At 40.6% G+C, this 19,110-nt stretch overlaps 1 protein-coding gene across 2 annotated transcripts in view; it reads right to left on the bottom strand.

The window, feature by feature from the left end:
• Positions 1-19,110, bottom strand: part of LOC307238623 (netrin-G1-like) — an 82,141-nt gene that overhangs the window by 2,661 nt on the left and 60,370 nt on the right. Inside the window, exons 4-6 of one of the 2 annotated variants that reach the window (XM_080011684.1) lie at positions 15,074-15,246; positions 9,012-9,038; positions 8,160-8,204 (exon numbers count right to left, since the gene is read on the bottom strand). In XM_080011684.1, the coding sequence (XP_079867810.1) occupies positions 8,160-8,204; positions 9,012-9,038; positions 15,074-15,246 (245 nt within the window). The remainder of the gene's footprint in view (positions 1-8,159; positions 8,205-9,011; positions 9,039-15,073; positions 15,247-19,110) is intronic. The other variant, XM_080011685.1, reaches the window with a different exon arrangement.

Raw genomic sequence — 19,110 nt, forward strand, 5'->3', positions numbered from 1 at the left:
ATAATTGCTTGTGGAGAAAAAAAAAAAAAAAAAAAAAAGCAATTCAAAGACGCCACATCACATTATCTGATCGTACCCCCCTCCTCCCACCGAGAAAACAAAGACACAGGAAAAAAAAATCTAAAATCAAAAACAAGGAGCAACTTTTTACGCTGTGTAGTCACTGAGTAGTTTTCCCATTTGAAAAGAGAGGAGGCACAAATATATATATGCTTGACTGTGTGTTCAAACCGCACTGGAAAAATGTGGAGGATAATAGAAAAAAAATGAGAAAACATTTTTGTTTATGCCATATAGAGCCAGGAATGGCCAGACCAATTCGCAAATGCAGTCTGGAATCTCTAGGCTCATTCTTTTTATTTCCAAGGGGTGTTACCAGGGGGCGCAGACCAAAACGTCTCTGGACGCAATTGGATAAACCTACAACCAATCAGAGCACTGGATAGACCTACAACCAATCAGAGCGACGGATAGACCTACAACCAATCAGAGCACTGGATAGACCTACAACCAATCGGCACATTGGATCGACCTACAACCAATCAGAGCAGGGCCGTTTCTTGCTCCCTGTGGACTACGTCGTGGCATAGGGCTCCGGAAAACCCCGGGGGGCCCCCGAGCTGCCATTGTCGACTTTTTTTTGTTTTTCTTTTAGAAATTAAAACGACGGGTCTCTCTTGGTAGCCAAGCGCCTTCTTATTCTGTGTGATGGCCTAATTTATTTTATTTATCGTTGGGGGTGAAGGTATTTTTGTATGTATTATATATTTCGTATATTTATCAGTTGCAATGTTTGCCCTCATTTCGATTCCTTAACAAATTTGTTCCATCCAACATTTTCAGGGAAATGCAAGCATCCGTCTCATTTATGCGCATTTGGGAGATGTTATAAGATTCGGTAAATCCTGTAAGTTTTCAGGATTTTCTTGATATAGGGCAGCCCCAATGTTCCCCATTTATGATCATTTTCTGTAGGTTTAAATTACTGCGGTCAGCTTGAGAAAAAAAGAAGTCAAAGAGTTTTTCATGGATATAGCCTCTTTCCCTCTTAATGTGCACCAGATTGCCCCCGGACCCCCTTAGAAGGTTTGGAGTCCCCCCCCCCCCCCACCATAGTCTCACAAAATAGGGGCCCCCAAACAACATTTTGCATAGAAAAAGATTTGTCTGGTTCCCGGGCGACTTTATCGCTTCTCCCTATAACTTTGAATTGTTTTTTGGATATCTTTTTAGTTCAGTAGGAAACATAAAATTGTTGTTGTCAACGCTTGTAACGCTTTTTTTGTACAATAAACTATTCAAAGCTTCAACGCGTTGCTTTTGGAGGGCGTTTTGAAAACCACCACGGACTGCTTGTTAGGCTACCTACAGATGCTGTTACAGTAATAATAATACTACTACTACTAATAATAATAATAATGTCTTAATATTATTTACAAGTCACGGGAGAGTCTGCGTGTGACACCCCCTATAAATGCGCTTCAATTGCGACCAGCTCTCTGAGGAATCGCGCAGCGCTGTCTCCTATAAATTTACTTTTTGGCATCACGCAGTTACCACCAGCCCTCTGCAGACGGTAATAGTTTCACTCTAACTGCCTGTGGCTATTAGCACCGGCGCTTGCGAATTGGACAGTTGTAAGATGACAACATTCACACAGAACTCTCTGTACGTTTTATTTTATTTTTTATCTGTGTTTACACTCTCAATGGGTCTCAATTGTTTATCCCGGCATTCCCGTTGGATGGATAATGTTCATAGATCTGGGAATTCTGTCCTGCCCTCGCACATTTTCCTACGTTCGCTCTGAGCGCACCTTCTTTATTTGGGCTTTACAGGGTTAAAAACAGCGCCACGCCCGTTGTGAAAGCACAAATGCAGAATTCTTATTTGAGAGCACTGACATAGCGTTGGTTCGTGGTAAATACGTGATACGTTACGCTGATCATTTCATGCTATTTCGTTGAGTTCCAACGATTAAAGTGTTGAAACACTCTCAGTAACAAGAGTGCATAGCATTTTATGATGAGGAAGGAAAATAATACCGGGTGTGATGAGGAAAAACAAGTTTTGCAATTGTAGGACAGACGGACACCATTGAGCAGTCAATTTCGAACGTGCACCTTGATTCAAGATGTCTTCAAAGTACTTCGACGTGGGTCAGGTGGACTCAAATTCCACTCAAGTCTCATTAAGCGCAAAAGGCTTGGTCTTGGTCCACACATTTGCATTCGGACCACTACAAACCGTCTCCTCAATTAGCCCCTGATGTTGGCAGGGCACGACTAAAACGCTATTTACATGTTTCACCGTTTCTGGGCAGACTTTCCACGGGACCCTCTGTTTCAATTGTGTGCTTTTCCAGCACTCCTTTCGACGCCTAAGCTACAAGTTAACTTTGCTGCCAGTGGCCGAAGGATTATCCGCTGCTCAGTGTCCTCCAGAGGAACCCCGAGGCGCTCGTTCTTTCTGGAAGCATCTGTGGCCCAATTAGCTTGTTTTATGCAGCGGCCGCAGCCCGGGGTGTCTTCGTGCTCCGGCTGCCTCGACTTTTAGAACGCCACAGTCAAACGGAGCAAACTGTTTATTTTAATTTTTTTTAGTCCGGCTGGTAAAATGTCTCACGCCGAGATTCACGTGGACTCTTTTCAACGCTGCGAGCTGCCTCGGCGGGTTGTTGTGGTATCCTAGCAACGTGCCATTGCGGTTCCTTTGCACACTCCTCGCGCTAGGTAATAATAATAATACACAGCCTTCCTTGGTTGATATAATACACCTGATCCTAAATAACAATAAATGTGTAACCAGTGGAGTGAGAAAGGACAATGGTAAATATACAGGCAGATGATCTGTTCTGAATATATGGAGAATATAAGCAGCGTTTATTCAGATAATCATGGTAATATCATTTCATAGATCATGTTTGAAAGGTATGCAGTATAAAAAACAGATGACTATAAGCACGCCACATGGAATTAAAACATATCAACTCACAATAGGTATGTATAGCAACACAATGTTTGCGTGGACATATTGGCATTTACCAATTATGTCTCATATGTTTCGGTATTTCTATTGACGCTGTGACCGTACAGCCATGCTTTCCTAGAATACTGTATGGCGTTTTAATAAATTCCAATTTGTAATACATAACATTGTCTTGTCCTGACAAAGCCTTAGTGCCGTTTGGCTGCAGGGCAGCAGTTCGGCTGTTGGCCGGGGACCAGCGCAGCCTCTTGCCGACATATGTGCAGCTCACACCTCTGTCGGAGTGCGACATTTTAGCTGCTAACTGTTGTGACAGATCCATCCCTGGGCCATGGTGTCGCACGAAGCCACACAACAACAGGAACATTGGACAGAGCACAATGGGGCCAAGCTGGGCTACTTTGATTTTTATTTCGTTTTTAACTAAGACGAGTACTTTTAGTCGTATGCCTTATCTACCCCTAACCCCTAACTCTAACTCTAACTCCCAACCCATACCCTAGACTATACATGCCCTACCATACCAGGGGGTAGAGTAGCCCGAACAGTCGGTACCCTACCCTGCCCTGCCTTACCATTACACTACCCTACCGAACCCTACCCTACCATATTATGCCTTACTAAACCCCACCAAAGCCTACTATACTGTACCATACCCTATAATACCATAGGCAACCCTACACTGGCCTATCCTACCATATCATATCATATCATATCATATCATATCATATCATATCATATCATATCATATCATATCATTATTATGGTGTGAAAAGGCTGCTACAATGCACTTACTAACAACAACAACAACAACATCAACAACAACAACAACAACAACAACAACAACTAACACCCTAGCGTTTTCAAATTCCCAGTTAATGATTGTAAAACGGCTAAACTGTGATATTTATTCAGACTATTCAACCACACTTTAACATCCATGCAACAGCCTACCACACCATGCAATAACACAGCACACCCTGCTTTACCCCATATCCTGCCATATCAAACATAAAGTGATGAACTGCACAATTAATTTCATAATATTTCACTCCCACCGTGTACTACAGTATTAACAGCATAGATCAGGGAGATATTTTTGATTCTGTCTTATAGCGGAGTTCAGTCCCTACACAGCAAAGTCTGTGGCCCTACAAGCCCTGGCAGCGCTCTTATCCATTCATCTCGAACAGCAAATACTAAGTGTACTCAGATACTGTGCGATATGTCATCTCCCAGCATGATATCGGGATGAAAGTTACAAATCAATATCCCCGTACTGGAGCCACAGACACTCTGTTCTGTGTTAGATCTGCTGCGGTTGAACTGAGCATTCCATGAAATCCAATGGCTGGGAAAAAAAATATAATCCGCTATCAAATTATCTGCTGCCACGGAACACAGCAAGGGGTCTGTTACGGTGTTATAGAGTCATATACTCTGGAGAAGGGTTTTTATTTCCATAAAGCTTTCCTCCTCATCTTTCGACATCGATAACATAGTATTATCATTAGTATAAATAGTAGTGCCATTATTATTATTATTATTTTTATTATTATTATTATTATTATTATTATTATTATTATTATTATTACTAGTGCTGTGCCTGTTCAAAACATGCCTGTTTGGAATGGGCTCCATTGTAGGTGTGGGCAGATCGCTATACTATACATGTACATGTTACTACATACTACATTTACTTTGCTTTAACATACCTGCCACCTGTCCACATTATATTTAGACTGTTTACATATATTTTTTTATTTTTTATTTTTTTATTTTACGAACACTACAAGATGTTCAATAGGCATATGGAGAAAAAAAACTGATACTACCAATATCAGAACCCTTTCACAATAACTTTTGGATTTATTGAAAAAGGCCATGCAGCCGATCGATAAAGCATAGGGCTGAAGACAGCTCTCAGATTGAGAATTAGCTAATTATAAACTGCGAAACCCAAGAGTGTTGCTTCAATTACATTTGATCAATATGGTTTCCGTGATGGCATCATGGAGAGCTGAAATCCAAGTTCAGTTCTCTGCCTCCTGTTATCTAATATGGTCTAATATTATCACATATTATCATATTAGTATGAGGCTAAAAGCCATAAGTCAAGACGCTGCTCAGCCACAGGGAACAGGAGAACAGGACACTGGAAAGCCCTGGAATATCTCTCCATGAAGAACTGATGCTTTTTATTTAAATGCTAGAAGCCTCTTCAGCTCTATTGAAGCATATTTACCAGCGTTAGATTAATATTGAGGCCATCAGCGGGAAGAAATTGCACTTTCTAAGTAATGATATAATGAGCATTTCAAACACCGGCCACCAGGCGAGATCAGCCACAAAATCTGATGCAGCCATTTTATTATATTATGTTATATTACATTACCTCAATCACTATATAATCTGCGAAGCGCTGTTTTTACAAACCACAGCTAGGCCGCTACATTCCCTTTAAGGCAAATGCAAACGCCGTCGGCCATCAAAATATATCGCTCTTTTTAAGAGAAGATGCAAAGGAGCTTGTGGGAAATGTGGACTTTATTCCACCTTTCTTTATGTTATGTACGTGTTTATGATGTGTTCGTTGTTATTAGTTAGTGTGTTACAAAATGTGAATTTGTGTGCTGCATTTCTTTGGCCGGTGGCCAAACTCTTTGGCCAAACTCCAATTACTCTTGGAAGAGTAATTCAATCTAAACCTGGTTACATAATTCAAACAATCAATGAAATAAATGTTATAAGCGTTTGAAAAAACCTTCCCATTACCATAATCACGGAATGAGCGAGCATGGGTTCGTGGCTGTGGAATGATTTAAGGAACTTTTTTAGTGAGAATGAGAATGTGTTTGTCATGTCGAATGTCTGTGAATTGATTGTCTTGTCGCGTTGGTTAATTTTTTAAGCCACCAAAAAAGGCGGGAACATTTTGTTGGAAAAATAATTACTATTACCATTTTTTTCCAAACAACATTGCTAAAAGCCTTGAGTAATATATATACAGTCCATATATAATCAGGGGCACCAAAATAGGAGGTACACCCGAGATTTTTTGTCCCCCCACTTTCAGGTATTTCTGTGATAGAACGTTGGCGACAGTGGTGTCGTTAGTGGTGAGCGTCTCGGGCTTCGGCCTCGAACGTTTTATGGATAAGTCCCCGATCTAAAATAACGCCCACGCTCCAATGGTACCGGTGCGCCAAAACAGTGTGTTTTTCTTTTAGAGGTAGATTTTTTTTTTTTACTCCGTTTCCTGATGGAACGAAACAAGCCCCGCGCGTTATGGGGACACGTTCTCTACTCTTGAACACGTTTATAGGTTTATACGCTCAACGAATACACTGGCCGCCAGGGGGCATGACTGTAGGGGCTGACGCAGCTCCTTCATTGACGTGAATGAGCCAACGGACTTCGCTTACATCAATTGTGTAAGAGGCATTATGTGTAAGTAGAAATAACCTGTGCACTTGGTATACATGATAAATTAAAAGTTCATGTAAACACTTCCCTTGTTATTTGTTACAATTCTTGTGGGCAAACCTTACGTGTACATTTACTGAGAAAAACTCCTCTAAAGTGTACTCCAACACGTAGGTTCGATCTCTAATTGTAGCACACTGTACGTTGGATTATTATTATTATTATTATTATTATTATTATCATCATCATCATCATCACTATTATTGTTATTACTATCATCATCACAATTATTACTATTATTATTACTATTTCTATTGTTATTAGTAGTAGTATTATTATTTACACAGGCTCTCTGAGGATGATGAAGAATTGGAATGGTACGTTCCCTCAAGATCCCACTTTTAATTTCGACCTCAGTTCTTTCAGTACAGAGGATTAGCCGCAGATCGTGAAAACCCGTGAGGAGCATCCACCTCTGTCTGCGTCTTCTCTTCCCCTTTTTCATGCGGTAAAATGACGGAAGGGGTTGCATCCCCACTGAGCGTTATGGGCGATTATAAAAGAGGGCGCAGTCTAAAAAGAGGGAGGTATGTGGTGATCATGAGGCGTGTGGTCAGTTCCTGCCATTTTGAGTGTGACACGTGTCGTCTCGGATAGTGTCACAAAACGTCTCAAACTCATAAAACTGTTATTATTATGGCCTACTAATATTAAGTGATGCGAGACTCCTAAACAATTTGTTCCTAGCGAACAAATCTTTTGGCTAAAATGACTCCGACTCTGAGTCACTTCAGCAAAAGAGTGGCTGAGTGAGTTCGCCTTTCACCCCACAAACTGAAAACAATATCTGAGGACAAATTTAAAATCCTAGGCAAAAGAAGGCTTTTGGCACAATTCATAACAAAATTGATAATGTAAACTAGCTCTTGTGTTGCAAGATCAAAATTGCAAGACTGCACTACTTCATCAGCTCCAGACAGAACAGCAGCTCTGTGCTCATCCAAACGAGATCAAGTTTCACAATCGAAGTGAGAAGTATTAGTAGTGATGAAAGGCTCGACTCTTTCTTGAGATTTGATTTTTTGATTTCTTGAAGAGTCACTCAGTGAAGAGTAAAGAATCGTTCAATTTCCGGACTCTTGGTTCGTTTGGTTCAGTCGGTGTTACGCACGGGGAGCGAGGGAGGGCTTCCTGAACGGTGAACACCAGTCAGAAGGGTCGGTTCGGCTCTGAGCGGTGAATGGAATTCTCACAAGAATTAATTGATTCTGTCAAAATTATTTATTTTCGTTGGAATGAAAACAGTAAATCACCTACTCAATCAAATGAACAAAGAGTCGGAAATTGAACAAAACTTTTCACTGAGTGACTGGTCAAGAACTGGATCTCAAAAAAGAGAAACTTTTCATCACCCCTAAATAGTTCTCACTTTGTGTTAAACTTGTTGGTATTGTGTCTTGAATTGTGATCAATTAGATTAGTTAGTACAGCCTTGCAATTTTGATCTTGCACCACAAGAGCCAGTTTTCAATATCTAAGTATTTAAGTAGAATTTGTAAATCTAGGATCTGATCTAGGATGCACGTTTTCACTTTTTTTTTTTTTTTTTTTTTTTTAATCGAATGCATTGTATTCATTTGTATTTTTTGGTTTTCTATTTTTACCCACAAGGAGCCAATTGATCGGTAGTGGAATTTTGTTTTGTTCATTATTCTCAATTTGACACTGAAGCTGCTGGAGCCTACCTTGGTTACGATTTGCAACACCAAGGGATGAAGCATTTGCTCGATCTGTGTGAAAATAGGAGAGGTCATAAATTACAGCGGGCTCTGATATATCGCTCATGCTCGGATGGATTCAATGCACATGGACGGCATGCACACACGACACTCGCTGCTTCCCAGTCATCACACCTGGGAGAAAACTGGGGAGAATAGGAGAGTAAGGAGACATTTTCAGTGTTTAAATGTGCAGCTGCATGCACCACATGCAGCATGGTGAGCGTGTCTCCACGACATGCTCGTTGCTTCCCGGATCCGACATCATTTTAAGGTGAAATTTATTATTATTATTATTATTATTATTATTATTATTATTATTATTATTATTATTATTATTATTATTTCTTTAATGGTGGGTGGAGCATTTCTTCACTTTTCTACGCCTTATCGTGAGGGTCCTCTTAAAACGAGGACGTTATATTTGCTGCGACAAATAAATCCCCCTCAAGTCTTATTTTCCTGATTTTAAACAGGTGATCAAATTAAAAACAGGTGGATACCTTGCTGTCAGCAAAACAGGTTGTTTCGCTCGGGGTTAAGAAACAGCAGATTTGATTTTGCAGTGGGATGAAAGATTAAAGACATAGGACATAAACCAACACCAACCAGCCCAAATATCAAATGTGTAATAAGATTATTGGGGTATTTGATGAGGTTTTTGTTTTGTATAAATTGTACGGGATTCAACTAAAAATGACTTAAGATGGATAGTTGTCACAGCTTTCAAAATTTATATTTAAGTACATCAATTATACAATCACCCAAAAACTGTTAATTAACAGTGGCATGCTAAGTTCTGACCCTTGATCTACTCACCCGCTGGTCCGTGATTACTGGGGACGCCTGCGGAAAGAGCAGACACAACACGGAAACAGACATATTGTTAATTTTCTCTTTCTCTCTTTATCTTGTTCTCCTCAATAAAAGAGCGACAGAATAATTGTCGTTTTCCTCTGCCCTCCAGTAATTTGGAGCCTATCACCATTTAGCCGCCCGGGGCTCCGCCGTGTCGGCTAACCGTTAGTTATGGCAGTTATGGCTCTGTCTGAAATCCAACGCCCGCCCAGTTCTGATGGTAATGACGGGGTTTGGGACAAGGGGGGCCGGGGGGGGGGGGGGGGGTTGTAATCACAGCTCGGAATACGGTGACTCTTTTTTGTTTGTAAGTTCGGAAAGTGTGGTTTGAAAAGTGATTATTTCACTTATTTTTCCACTTCCCTCAACTAGTAGATAATCAGGTCATTTATTTGAGACATTGCTGTACAACTTCAACGTGGCTCCATGAGTCATTGACGCAAATGATATATCACAGTAATATATCATTTCATTGAAAACAACTTTTTGCAATTGGCGCAATACATTCAAAGCATTAGGTTGCCTTCACTTTGGGGTGGAAGCAAATAAAATGTCACAACTTCCTGTTTCTAGTCTCTTACATTAGTGTCGATGTAGCCAGAAGAGCTGATGCGGACTCTGTGATAAAAAGCAGGATTTGCGACAATTTGTTTCTGAATATTATGTGAGCTTCCTGTTTTTGAAAAGGAGATTGAAATATATTTTTAAGGCTTAAATGTTTGCCCCACCGAACTGCGTTCAAACACAGTGAGAAGCTGCAGTAGAGCGGCACGTTTCTCTATAAATTAAGCATTCAGCGTGTTTGTGCCCTGAACATAAGGCCTGGGTGGAAAGACAGTGAACCTATCCTTTTAAAGAGAACAAACGTAATAATCCAGTTATGTTCCAATGAGGTTCCGGTCATCTGTAGTAATTCTATGGAGAATTCAATTAAAGACATAGAATTTTGGCTGGGATCAGCCTCCCTCCTTTTAATGGTGCTTTAGCGTCATCACCTAGATGGAAAGATAGATATATAGATAGACAGATAGATAGATAGATAGATAGATAGATAGATAGATAGATAGATAGATAGATAGATAGATAGATAGATAGATAGATAGATAGATAGATAGATAGATAGATAGATAGATAGATAGATAGATAGATAGATAGATAGATAATTCACCCTCTGAAGGAAATTACAGCAGCTCACATAAAAAATTATGGGCAATAATAATAGAATAATAAGAATATAAATAGAAAAAGAAAATGGCATCACCACCCAAGTGGCGTGTTTCAGGCCCATCCGGCACAGAGACACAGAAGACGGGGTTGTAGACACCGGTTTATTGTAGAGAGGGGGCTGGTTGGAATTAGCCCAGGGGCAGACAGACATGTGTCATGACAGGGGCTCCTCTCCTGAGGGTGTGTGAGGATGGGGGTTTTACCTGCTGCTTGTTAGACCAAGCAACAAGCACCAGGTATGCAGCCACTCTGATCCCAATCACCTAGATCCAGGTCAGGTCTAATAAACCTCCAATTAGCTTGGAGATAGAAAACATAGAAAATATACAATTAATCGAATAATAAACAAAATAATTATCTTCAAATATGAACACAAAAAATTAGACAAAAGACAATAAACCTCACGATAAATAATAAATATATACCTAAAAATGTATTTAAAAAATAATTTAAAAAAAAGTGTTTTTAACACTTACTGAAAAATTATGTTTCAGTCTGAGGCAGAACAAAAACAACTGAAGGAACTTGTTCCAGAGAGCAAGCCGTTATTTGCTAAACTCTAAAACTTTTCGCCCAGCGAAATGGAGGGCAGGCAATCACCCCTTTCCAAGATCATCCCCATAAAACCTTCATCCTTTCATCCATCGAACCACTCGCAAAAAAAGCCCCCCAAAAAATCAGACTAAACCTCAAACTGTTCCAGCAACACTTGGAGAGACGCCTTGACGCCGCCTGCAAAGTGGGCTGTCGACACCATTCCACCGGTGATTCCTCTTGGTTCCCAGGCCATTTTTGGGGGCCATAAATTGTTAAATGAAGGGTCACGTACATCCATATATCTGCGTACGAACGTATGTAGAGGTCTGAATATGTATAATATCCTGTCCCTACCTGGGAGATAAACGACTCTGGTGATTAAAGAGGACGGACTCCATGACAGATGAACGCTATTAAACTCTAATTACATTCTGCAAGTTCAGCAAATTCGTCTCGATGCGACACCGCTGTACGTTTAATATCCTGGTAGGAACTATGAGCTTATGAGAGAAATAAGAATAATCCGTAACGAAAAGTGTTCACCTGGGGGTGAGCAATATTGTTACGTCAGCAGCGTTTCTCAGCCTTATTGTGTTTTACTTTCCACCGCTGGCAGAGCAGACGAGTGCTAATATTATGCCTCGGCTTTCATCAGTTCAGGGGCAGATGTGGCCGAGCGGTGGATCTCGAATCGTCTTTTTTTTTTCTTTTCTTTTTTCTGTTTTCCTCTTTTTTATTTTATTTTTTTTTATTTTTAATAACGGTCTGTCAATCTCACAGGGAGCACACATTTCAGGGAGGCTCATAACACAGGGGGAAGAGGAGGAGGGGAGAAGGAGGAAGAGGAGAAGGAAGGAAGGAGCAGTGGGAAATCAGAGTAAAACCTCCTTGGAGCTCTCACATGTCCACTGACTCCCGAAGACAAACCTGAGTGCAGCTGCAGTATGTGCACACATGAGCACTCCAAAAAACCCTAATCATACAAACACAAATGACCGCATACACTTTTTTTTGATAGATAGAAAGAAATATAAAAAGATAGGTACTGTAGATACTATTTATTGCATGAAAATAAAATAGATAAATAAAATAATGCTGAAATAAAAACTAAACAAGAAAATTGGCGATATACAACAAACCTAAATTTGAACAATAAACAAAACAACAAATTTGTTTTGTCTTTATTGAACAGGCAACTGTTTGTCACCGCCACACGACAAAAAATACCCTAATAATATAAATACAAAATATAAATAAAAACACCTTGACCCATTTTATCTGTGAATAAATAAGTGATTCATGATGATTTGCAAATTATTAATTCATAGTGAACAAATATTTGAAACGACTCAGGAGTCAAATTAGTCATTTGTTCCCTTTGTTTGTGACTCGATAACTGCAGCCAACAATGACTTGCAAACTGAAAGTAGATGCTGAGGATTGAATTAAAACGGAATCAAACAAATAGAGAGTCAGGAAAATGAACTAATCATTCTCACTAAGTGACTTATACGAATCAAACGAATCTAAAAAAGAGTCTTTCATCAGTAAAATAAATTAAGGGCAGACGGGAAAAGAGACAGACTTGTCGCCCACGCCAAATTCCTCTAACCTCTCAGAAAATCAGAGAATCAATAGCAAAATAAATCACGCCTCCGGGCCTATAATCACTGCGTCTGGAATCCAGCTCAACCTAGCACAGAATGGGATAAAAAAAACAAAAAAGAAAACCTGGCTATCCATCCCAGTGGAGCGCTTTCATCCAGCTCACAGCTTCGGGGCTCAACCAGTCCTCCAATCGACTCTTCTGACTCTTGTTCATCGTTCACCAGAAGTCCATATTCTGACAAAGAGTCAGGAAATGAACAGACCTCTTCACAGAGTTAGTCGTTTGAATTGACTGAATCCGAAAAAAGAATCCAACTTTTCAACATTATAGATGAGAAATCACACTGTTGCCTCTGCCAAATTCCTCTATTCTGTCAATTCTATTCTATTCTATTTTCTATCAGAGGGAAAATCAGAGGATCAATAGCAAAAACAATCAAATCAAATCACTCCGGTGGGCCTCTGAATCTAAATCACATCACAACACTGTGTCTGGGAAGCCGAACCCAACAATCGCTGAGAATGGACAGAAAAAAACCTCCCCCCAAAAAACAGCAACAACAACAACAACAACAACAACAACAAAAAACATCCCAGTGTAGCGCTGTTCATCCAGATCACAGCTTCGGGGCCAAATCAGTCCTGAACCGACTCATCGCTCAGTGGAAGTCCATTTTCTGACAAAGAGTCAGTCGTTTTTTATGAGAGAGATGTTCGAAGCGACCAAATCGGAAAAAGAAAAACGACAGTCAATCCTTTGATCACTAGAATGAGAAAGAGAGCATTGTTGCCTATGCCAAATGAATCCATCCTCACAGAAAATCAGACAACTGATAGCAGAAAATCACACCTTCATCCTCCGAATCTAATCTCATCACATCACTGTGTCTGTCAATTTGCCATCGCTCACAATGGGAAACCCCACCCCCCCCCCCCAAAAAAAAACCACGCTCTTCATTGCGTTGGAGCAGCTTCGGGGGTGAACCAGTCTGACGGGGACGGAGGACCTCAACCATCTGGCCCGGCCCTCCACCTCCACCACCACCACCACCACCACCACCACCAGGTCCCCCAGCAGCTCCCTTAGATTTATTAGAGGCAATGAACACCCCTCCACCTGCCTCAGGCGGGAGATTTGATAAATGTGACTCAACTCTCCTCTAAGATTAGAAAGGGGTTGAATGCAAAAGAACACCTTCTGCCTCAGTCAGGCTACACAAAATATATATAATAATAAATATTTATATACGCACATGTTTATATATATATATGTACACAGTTTATATACACAGTATATACAGTATATATATAACCATGGTAGCAGAACCCACTGAAACCAACTCTTTGTTCACTACAGCATGAAAGATACATAGAGATAATACATATGCAATATAATATTGCATAATATATATGTATATATATATATATACGCACAGTATATATATATATACAGTATATATATATATATATATATATACACATACACAGTATATATACTTTATATTATGTTTTGCTACCATGGTTAGTTAATACGGAGGGAATAGGTCGACAATAGTAGACATCTATCTAGATAGATAGATAGATGGACGGACGGACGGACGGACAAAAAGTCAAATTTTATAAACTTAACTACTACCAAACTACTATTCAGCTTTCCAGAGTAAGTAATAAGTATGTGATGTCTTACATACAAAGATGTTCATCAAATTCACTGAGCTTTATTCAGAAAATCTCTTGATCTTATTGTCTAGGGACTAGTTTGTCCAGTTACTGTCACATTCAAATTTCAGTCCTCTTCTCTCACAGTGAGGCAAAAAATAAAAAATAAAATAAAAAAATTTTATTGTATGAATATTTTGTTTATTTTTATTGACGGTTTCATAGTTTTGTGTTTAGCTATTGGGATTCTAAGAGCAGGGCTGTTGTGAGAGCATTTAAAAAAAAAAAAAAGTAATTCACTGTCTTGGGAAATAGGTGAGCGATGGATTCCTGCACCCTTATCTCGAGTGGGTAAACGGTGTATTGATAGTAAATAATAAACTGTACTCACTGGGAAAAAGGTCCACTTTTGGTGAAAAAAAAGAATGTTAACTGCATCCTTATCTCAACAATACGCACAGGATCTAAAAAAGCTTAGTTACACAGGATCTTAAGTACAATACTGGCTCATGACTCTTAAGAAACAATTAGTTGATGATGACTTTGATAAAAAATAATTAATTTCTTGCCATATTATAGGTGTTTTTAAGGATAACAACAATATTAATTAAAAATCTGACTCAAATCATTACAAATTTGATTACTAAAGAAATGCGCTAACATATACCTTCCACACAATGTTGGTAATGATGTGATAACATACTGATTTTATGTTGTTTTATTAATTGTTGTTAATTAATTGTTAATTAATTGTTTCTAGTAGTTTTTTGATGCTGTTATATGAAGGATAATGTGCAACCAGCCGGTCTTTAAAATAACCCCCAAAAGGGGGTTCGGTCTCTGTATTTGCCCGCCCTTTATCTGATGTGTCTAGGATACATCCCCTTAATAGATAAGCTGTCATTATTCAGAAATAACTGAGTGCTGATTGTTGCTATTGACCAATCAGAATAGAGTATTGCACAGTGTAATGACCCAAGGCCAGTACTCACATATATTGGCGGTTCCCTTGGGGATGGGCAGGTAGGATCCCACGCTCCAGGCTCGGCCATGGTAGTGCCTCTTGCAGCGTCCGCAGTCGGGCCCCGTGGTGTTGTGCTCGCACTCGCAACCCAGCTTGCCCTTGTCGAACACACAGCTGTTGGCGTGCAGGTTGCATTTGCACCTACCATGGGACGACAGGAAAAAAAAAGATTTGCAAAGCAAATAAGGTCACGTTTTGCCGGAGTTGAATGCAACGGCGGCTAATGAAGCACAAGAACCTGGGGAAGGTAAGCTGACAAAGAGTTAAATAGTTTCCAGAGGAGAAGAAGAAGAAGCCCTGACAGCACCAGAAGTTTGGCTTCCAACGCCGCCGTGATGTGATGGTGGAAGAACCCTTACTGTCGGTTATTAGGTGCAGAACTGACAGACACTCCAGACAGGAGAGTGGGAAGACAGAAGGAGGGAAGGGAAGCAACACTCGACCCGACGCAATCTCGCGTGTTAAAAAAAAAGACCCATATCAGGGCTTGTGAACAAACAAACAAACAAACGGAATGGGGTTGGAAATAGATGGAGGCTTGATCCCCGAACTGAACTGACAGGAGAGTAAATTGCAAGGAGGTAGATAGAACCTGCTTCCTTTGCTGAGGGATGTGTTCAGTCCGCCAGAGCTTCTACTGACTCCGTCTCTAAGAGTGAGGAAAAGTTGAGCTCTTTTTTGGAGATTCGGCCCTTGGCGAGGGACTCGGTCAAAAAGATCTGTTCAATTATTCCGACCCATCGCTCGTTTGAGTGAGTTGTATAACGGGAGTCACAAAAGTCGGCTCAATGTTGTGAACAAAATTCTGGCAGGATTCACTGAATGCAAATAAATGTCAGGAATGCAGAAAAGTGTAAAGCATTTAAAAATGCCTTCCCCGTCTTTCCACATTACTTAAACAAAGTAATGAACAACACTTTTGCTCCCGACTCTTGAGTCATTAAAATACTATTATATGATGACAAATGTTTAAAACCCGAACCCTACTTTGCGCAATTAAGTTATGCATCTTGATGCAATTTACCCACATGGGTAAAGTAGTTGTATTATTACAAACGTGAAAATTAAACGACTTTGTGGGTGAAAAACGGGGAGGGGTTAATTTGGGGAAAAACGGGAATATTTCATTTCACCTTTCATTCATTTCTCGGGGATACATTGAGGGATGAGCCCTAATTTTCAATGATGCTGAGATCAGATTAGGCAGAATTTGTTTTAAATAAATTAATAACACAAATAACAAAATCACAAATAACATCTAAAATGAGTGAAGAAGACAATAAGAACACAAAACATCAACATTTGCTCGAACAATTCCTCGTTAAAATAATTACATTTTAAAACAACGTGACTTGTAAGAATATATCTAAAATGTCCCAATGGTATCAAGGAACCAATATTTAAAGCGCATTGAGTCCAAAAAGATTGAGCACAAAATTTAAAAGCTGTCTTTTTGAGTTCCGAGTTGACCCGTGGAACATCTAGTGTAATCCAGTCCTGAGAGCGGGTTTGATAAGCATGATGCATAGAGTTGTCATAGTGAAGATATTTAAATTGGTAGTTTTTTTTTAAGAAGGCTTGGTAAATAAACATATACCAGTGGTGATCTTGTCTCGCAAAGAGAGAGGGCCAGCCAACTTTTTCACAGAGTACAATGATGTTTACTGTAGGCATTACCAGTAATAAATCTAAGAGCAGAGTGACATATAGCGTCAAAGGGCTTAAGGGTGGTAAGCAGCATGTCTATATATTACATCACCATAATCCAAGACAGAAAGTAGAAGAATTTCAACAATAATTTTTCTACCTAACATGGGAAAGCTGGTTCTGTTTTGAAAAAGAAAGCCAAGTTTCCAAGAACTTTAAAAGTGAGTTCATCGTCAATCCAGGTGCCTAAATATTTATAGTATGGGACTATAAAGTTGGGGATTGATAAGTGCCTCTTGAAGAACATTAAAAGAGAGTTGCAGATTGTCAATAGCCAATTGTATGGAGTCAGCCAACAATATAAGATAGTGTCATCTGCGTACAGATGGACACTACAGGTATTCAAAATCCGGACAATATCATTGATATAACTTGTGAAAAGGACCGGTCCTAAGATCGAACCTTGAGCGACACCTTTTGTTGTCGATAAAAATGCAGATTGAACATTACCTGTTTTCACACATTGCTGTCTGTCAGAGAGGTTGTTTTGGAACCATCTAAAAGCATTAGGGTCACAGCCAATACTTAGCAGTCTGTGTAGGAGCAGAGAATGATCAACTGTATCCAAGGCTTTTGATAGGTCAATGCACAGAGCAGCACAATGTTTCTTTTTATCCACCGCTGTTACAATATCATTTAAAATTCAAGATGTTGCAGAGCTGGTGCTGTGGTTAGTCCTGAAGCCAGACTGGTGAGGGATCAACACAGAATATCGAGCCAGAAGAGTCTTGAGTTTGCCATTGATTCTAGTATTTTAGACAGGCAGGACAATTTAGAGATGGGACAACAGTTATTAGGATCACTATTATCTCCTCCTTAGGAGGAGATTATAGTCATTAAAAGAAACCTCAGAATCACTATTATTTTTCTTTAGCCCAGTTTCAGTCAGCACCAAAATATTAGGGTCCGTTTGAGAAACCAGAATCCTGACATGATCCAATTTTTGATGCTGAAGCAGACTTCTAATATTGCGATGAATTAGACCAAGACCCAGATTTAATAAGGAAGCTAGGTTAAACTAGATGTATGCAATAATAAGTGGGAAATGGTATGGGACTGTAGGGGAACTGTGATCAGATTTGAAGGAGCTACAGTACGCTTTGAACGTTGTATATAGCAATGTAGGTCTAGCAATGGACCTAACAGGAATGGTTGTATAGTTTGTAGTGGAAGGCATACCAGTTCCATTTGGAAGAGATGAGTGGGCTACAGGAGTAGGGGTTTGAGGAGACTGTGTAGGGTATTCATGTGTGGCACTCACTGACCGTCAGGTGGTGAATGCATTGCAGGAGAGCAGTGTGAGTCCATTTTTTATGGAAAGTAGACAGGATCCTTCATGATCTGGATGGGGGCAATCATCCTTAAAATGATACATTCTATTGTAGAAGGTGGTGAAGTTGTCCACCGAGGGGATGCCTTCTGTTGCACCAGTAGCCCTTCAGCCAGATGTGCAGCTGCCGCAGTCGGCTAAACTTTACGTCCCTGAAACGGGGGAGGGCAGTGGGCCTGATACAATGCACTGTTTGTTAGTGTTTAAAACACTGTTTATGAGGCAGACAAACCCTTCTTTGAGTTTTTCTGATTGCTGCGTTTTAAGGTTGTTGGTGTCCACGTGCACCACAACACCAGACAGAGAGATGATGATTAAGCAGCTGCAGGATGGTGATGTTCATGTCCTTGACACCTGCATCTAGGTGCCAGGGAGTGCGGGACCTGGATCTGGACATGACAGAACATTGATGACCCAACCAGCACAGGGTAAAAGCCAGATTAACTGTGTTCTGCGGCTGCTTCGAAGGCTGTCCCAGGGTACGCACTGACAGAGGAGCGAGGTGGAGGTCCTGATGCTCGGCCACTTCAGGTCCCAGATGAGGAGGAGGCTGGCGGTGGTGATGTGGAGCGTGCTTCCCTTGGCAATGGACGGACCAGTAGATAGACAGGCAGGCCCCAGAGGAGGAGCAGGCTGGCAGCGGTGGAGAGTGTCCTCGATGCCACGGCGGACTGTGATCCTCCGCCCAAAGGGGGGGAACTCCTGCATATCACTGACATTGACTATAGGCTCAAAGGCTTGGAATCTGTTCTCCAGTCGTGTCGCAAGAAGCATTCACATCGCCGCCCCCACTCGCCGCCAGGTTCCAGGTCTCTGGGGTGGAGCAGGTCCGGGACTTGGGCCATGGATCCTCTATCACAGCCGGCGGGGCATCAGATGGACCTGACTCACCCACAGCGAGAATGGATCCGGGCCAAGGGAGAGTAGTGTCAAAGTCCGGACGATCAAAGCCGAGGACATGGATCAGG

This window comes from Zeus faber (assembly GCF_960531495.2).
Source record: "Zeus faber genome assembly, chromosome: 12".
In the NCBI taxonomy this organism is placed as follows: domain Eukaryota; kingdom Metazoa; phylum Chordata; class Actinopteri; order Zeiformes; family Zeidae; genus Zeus; species Zeus faber.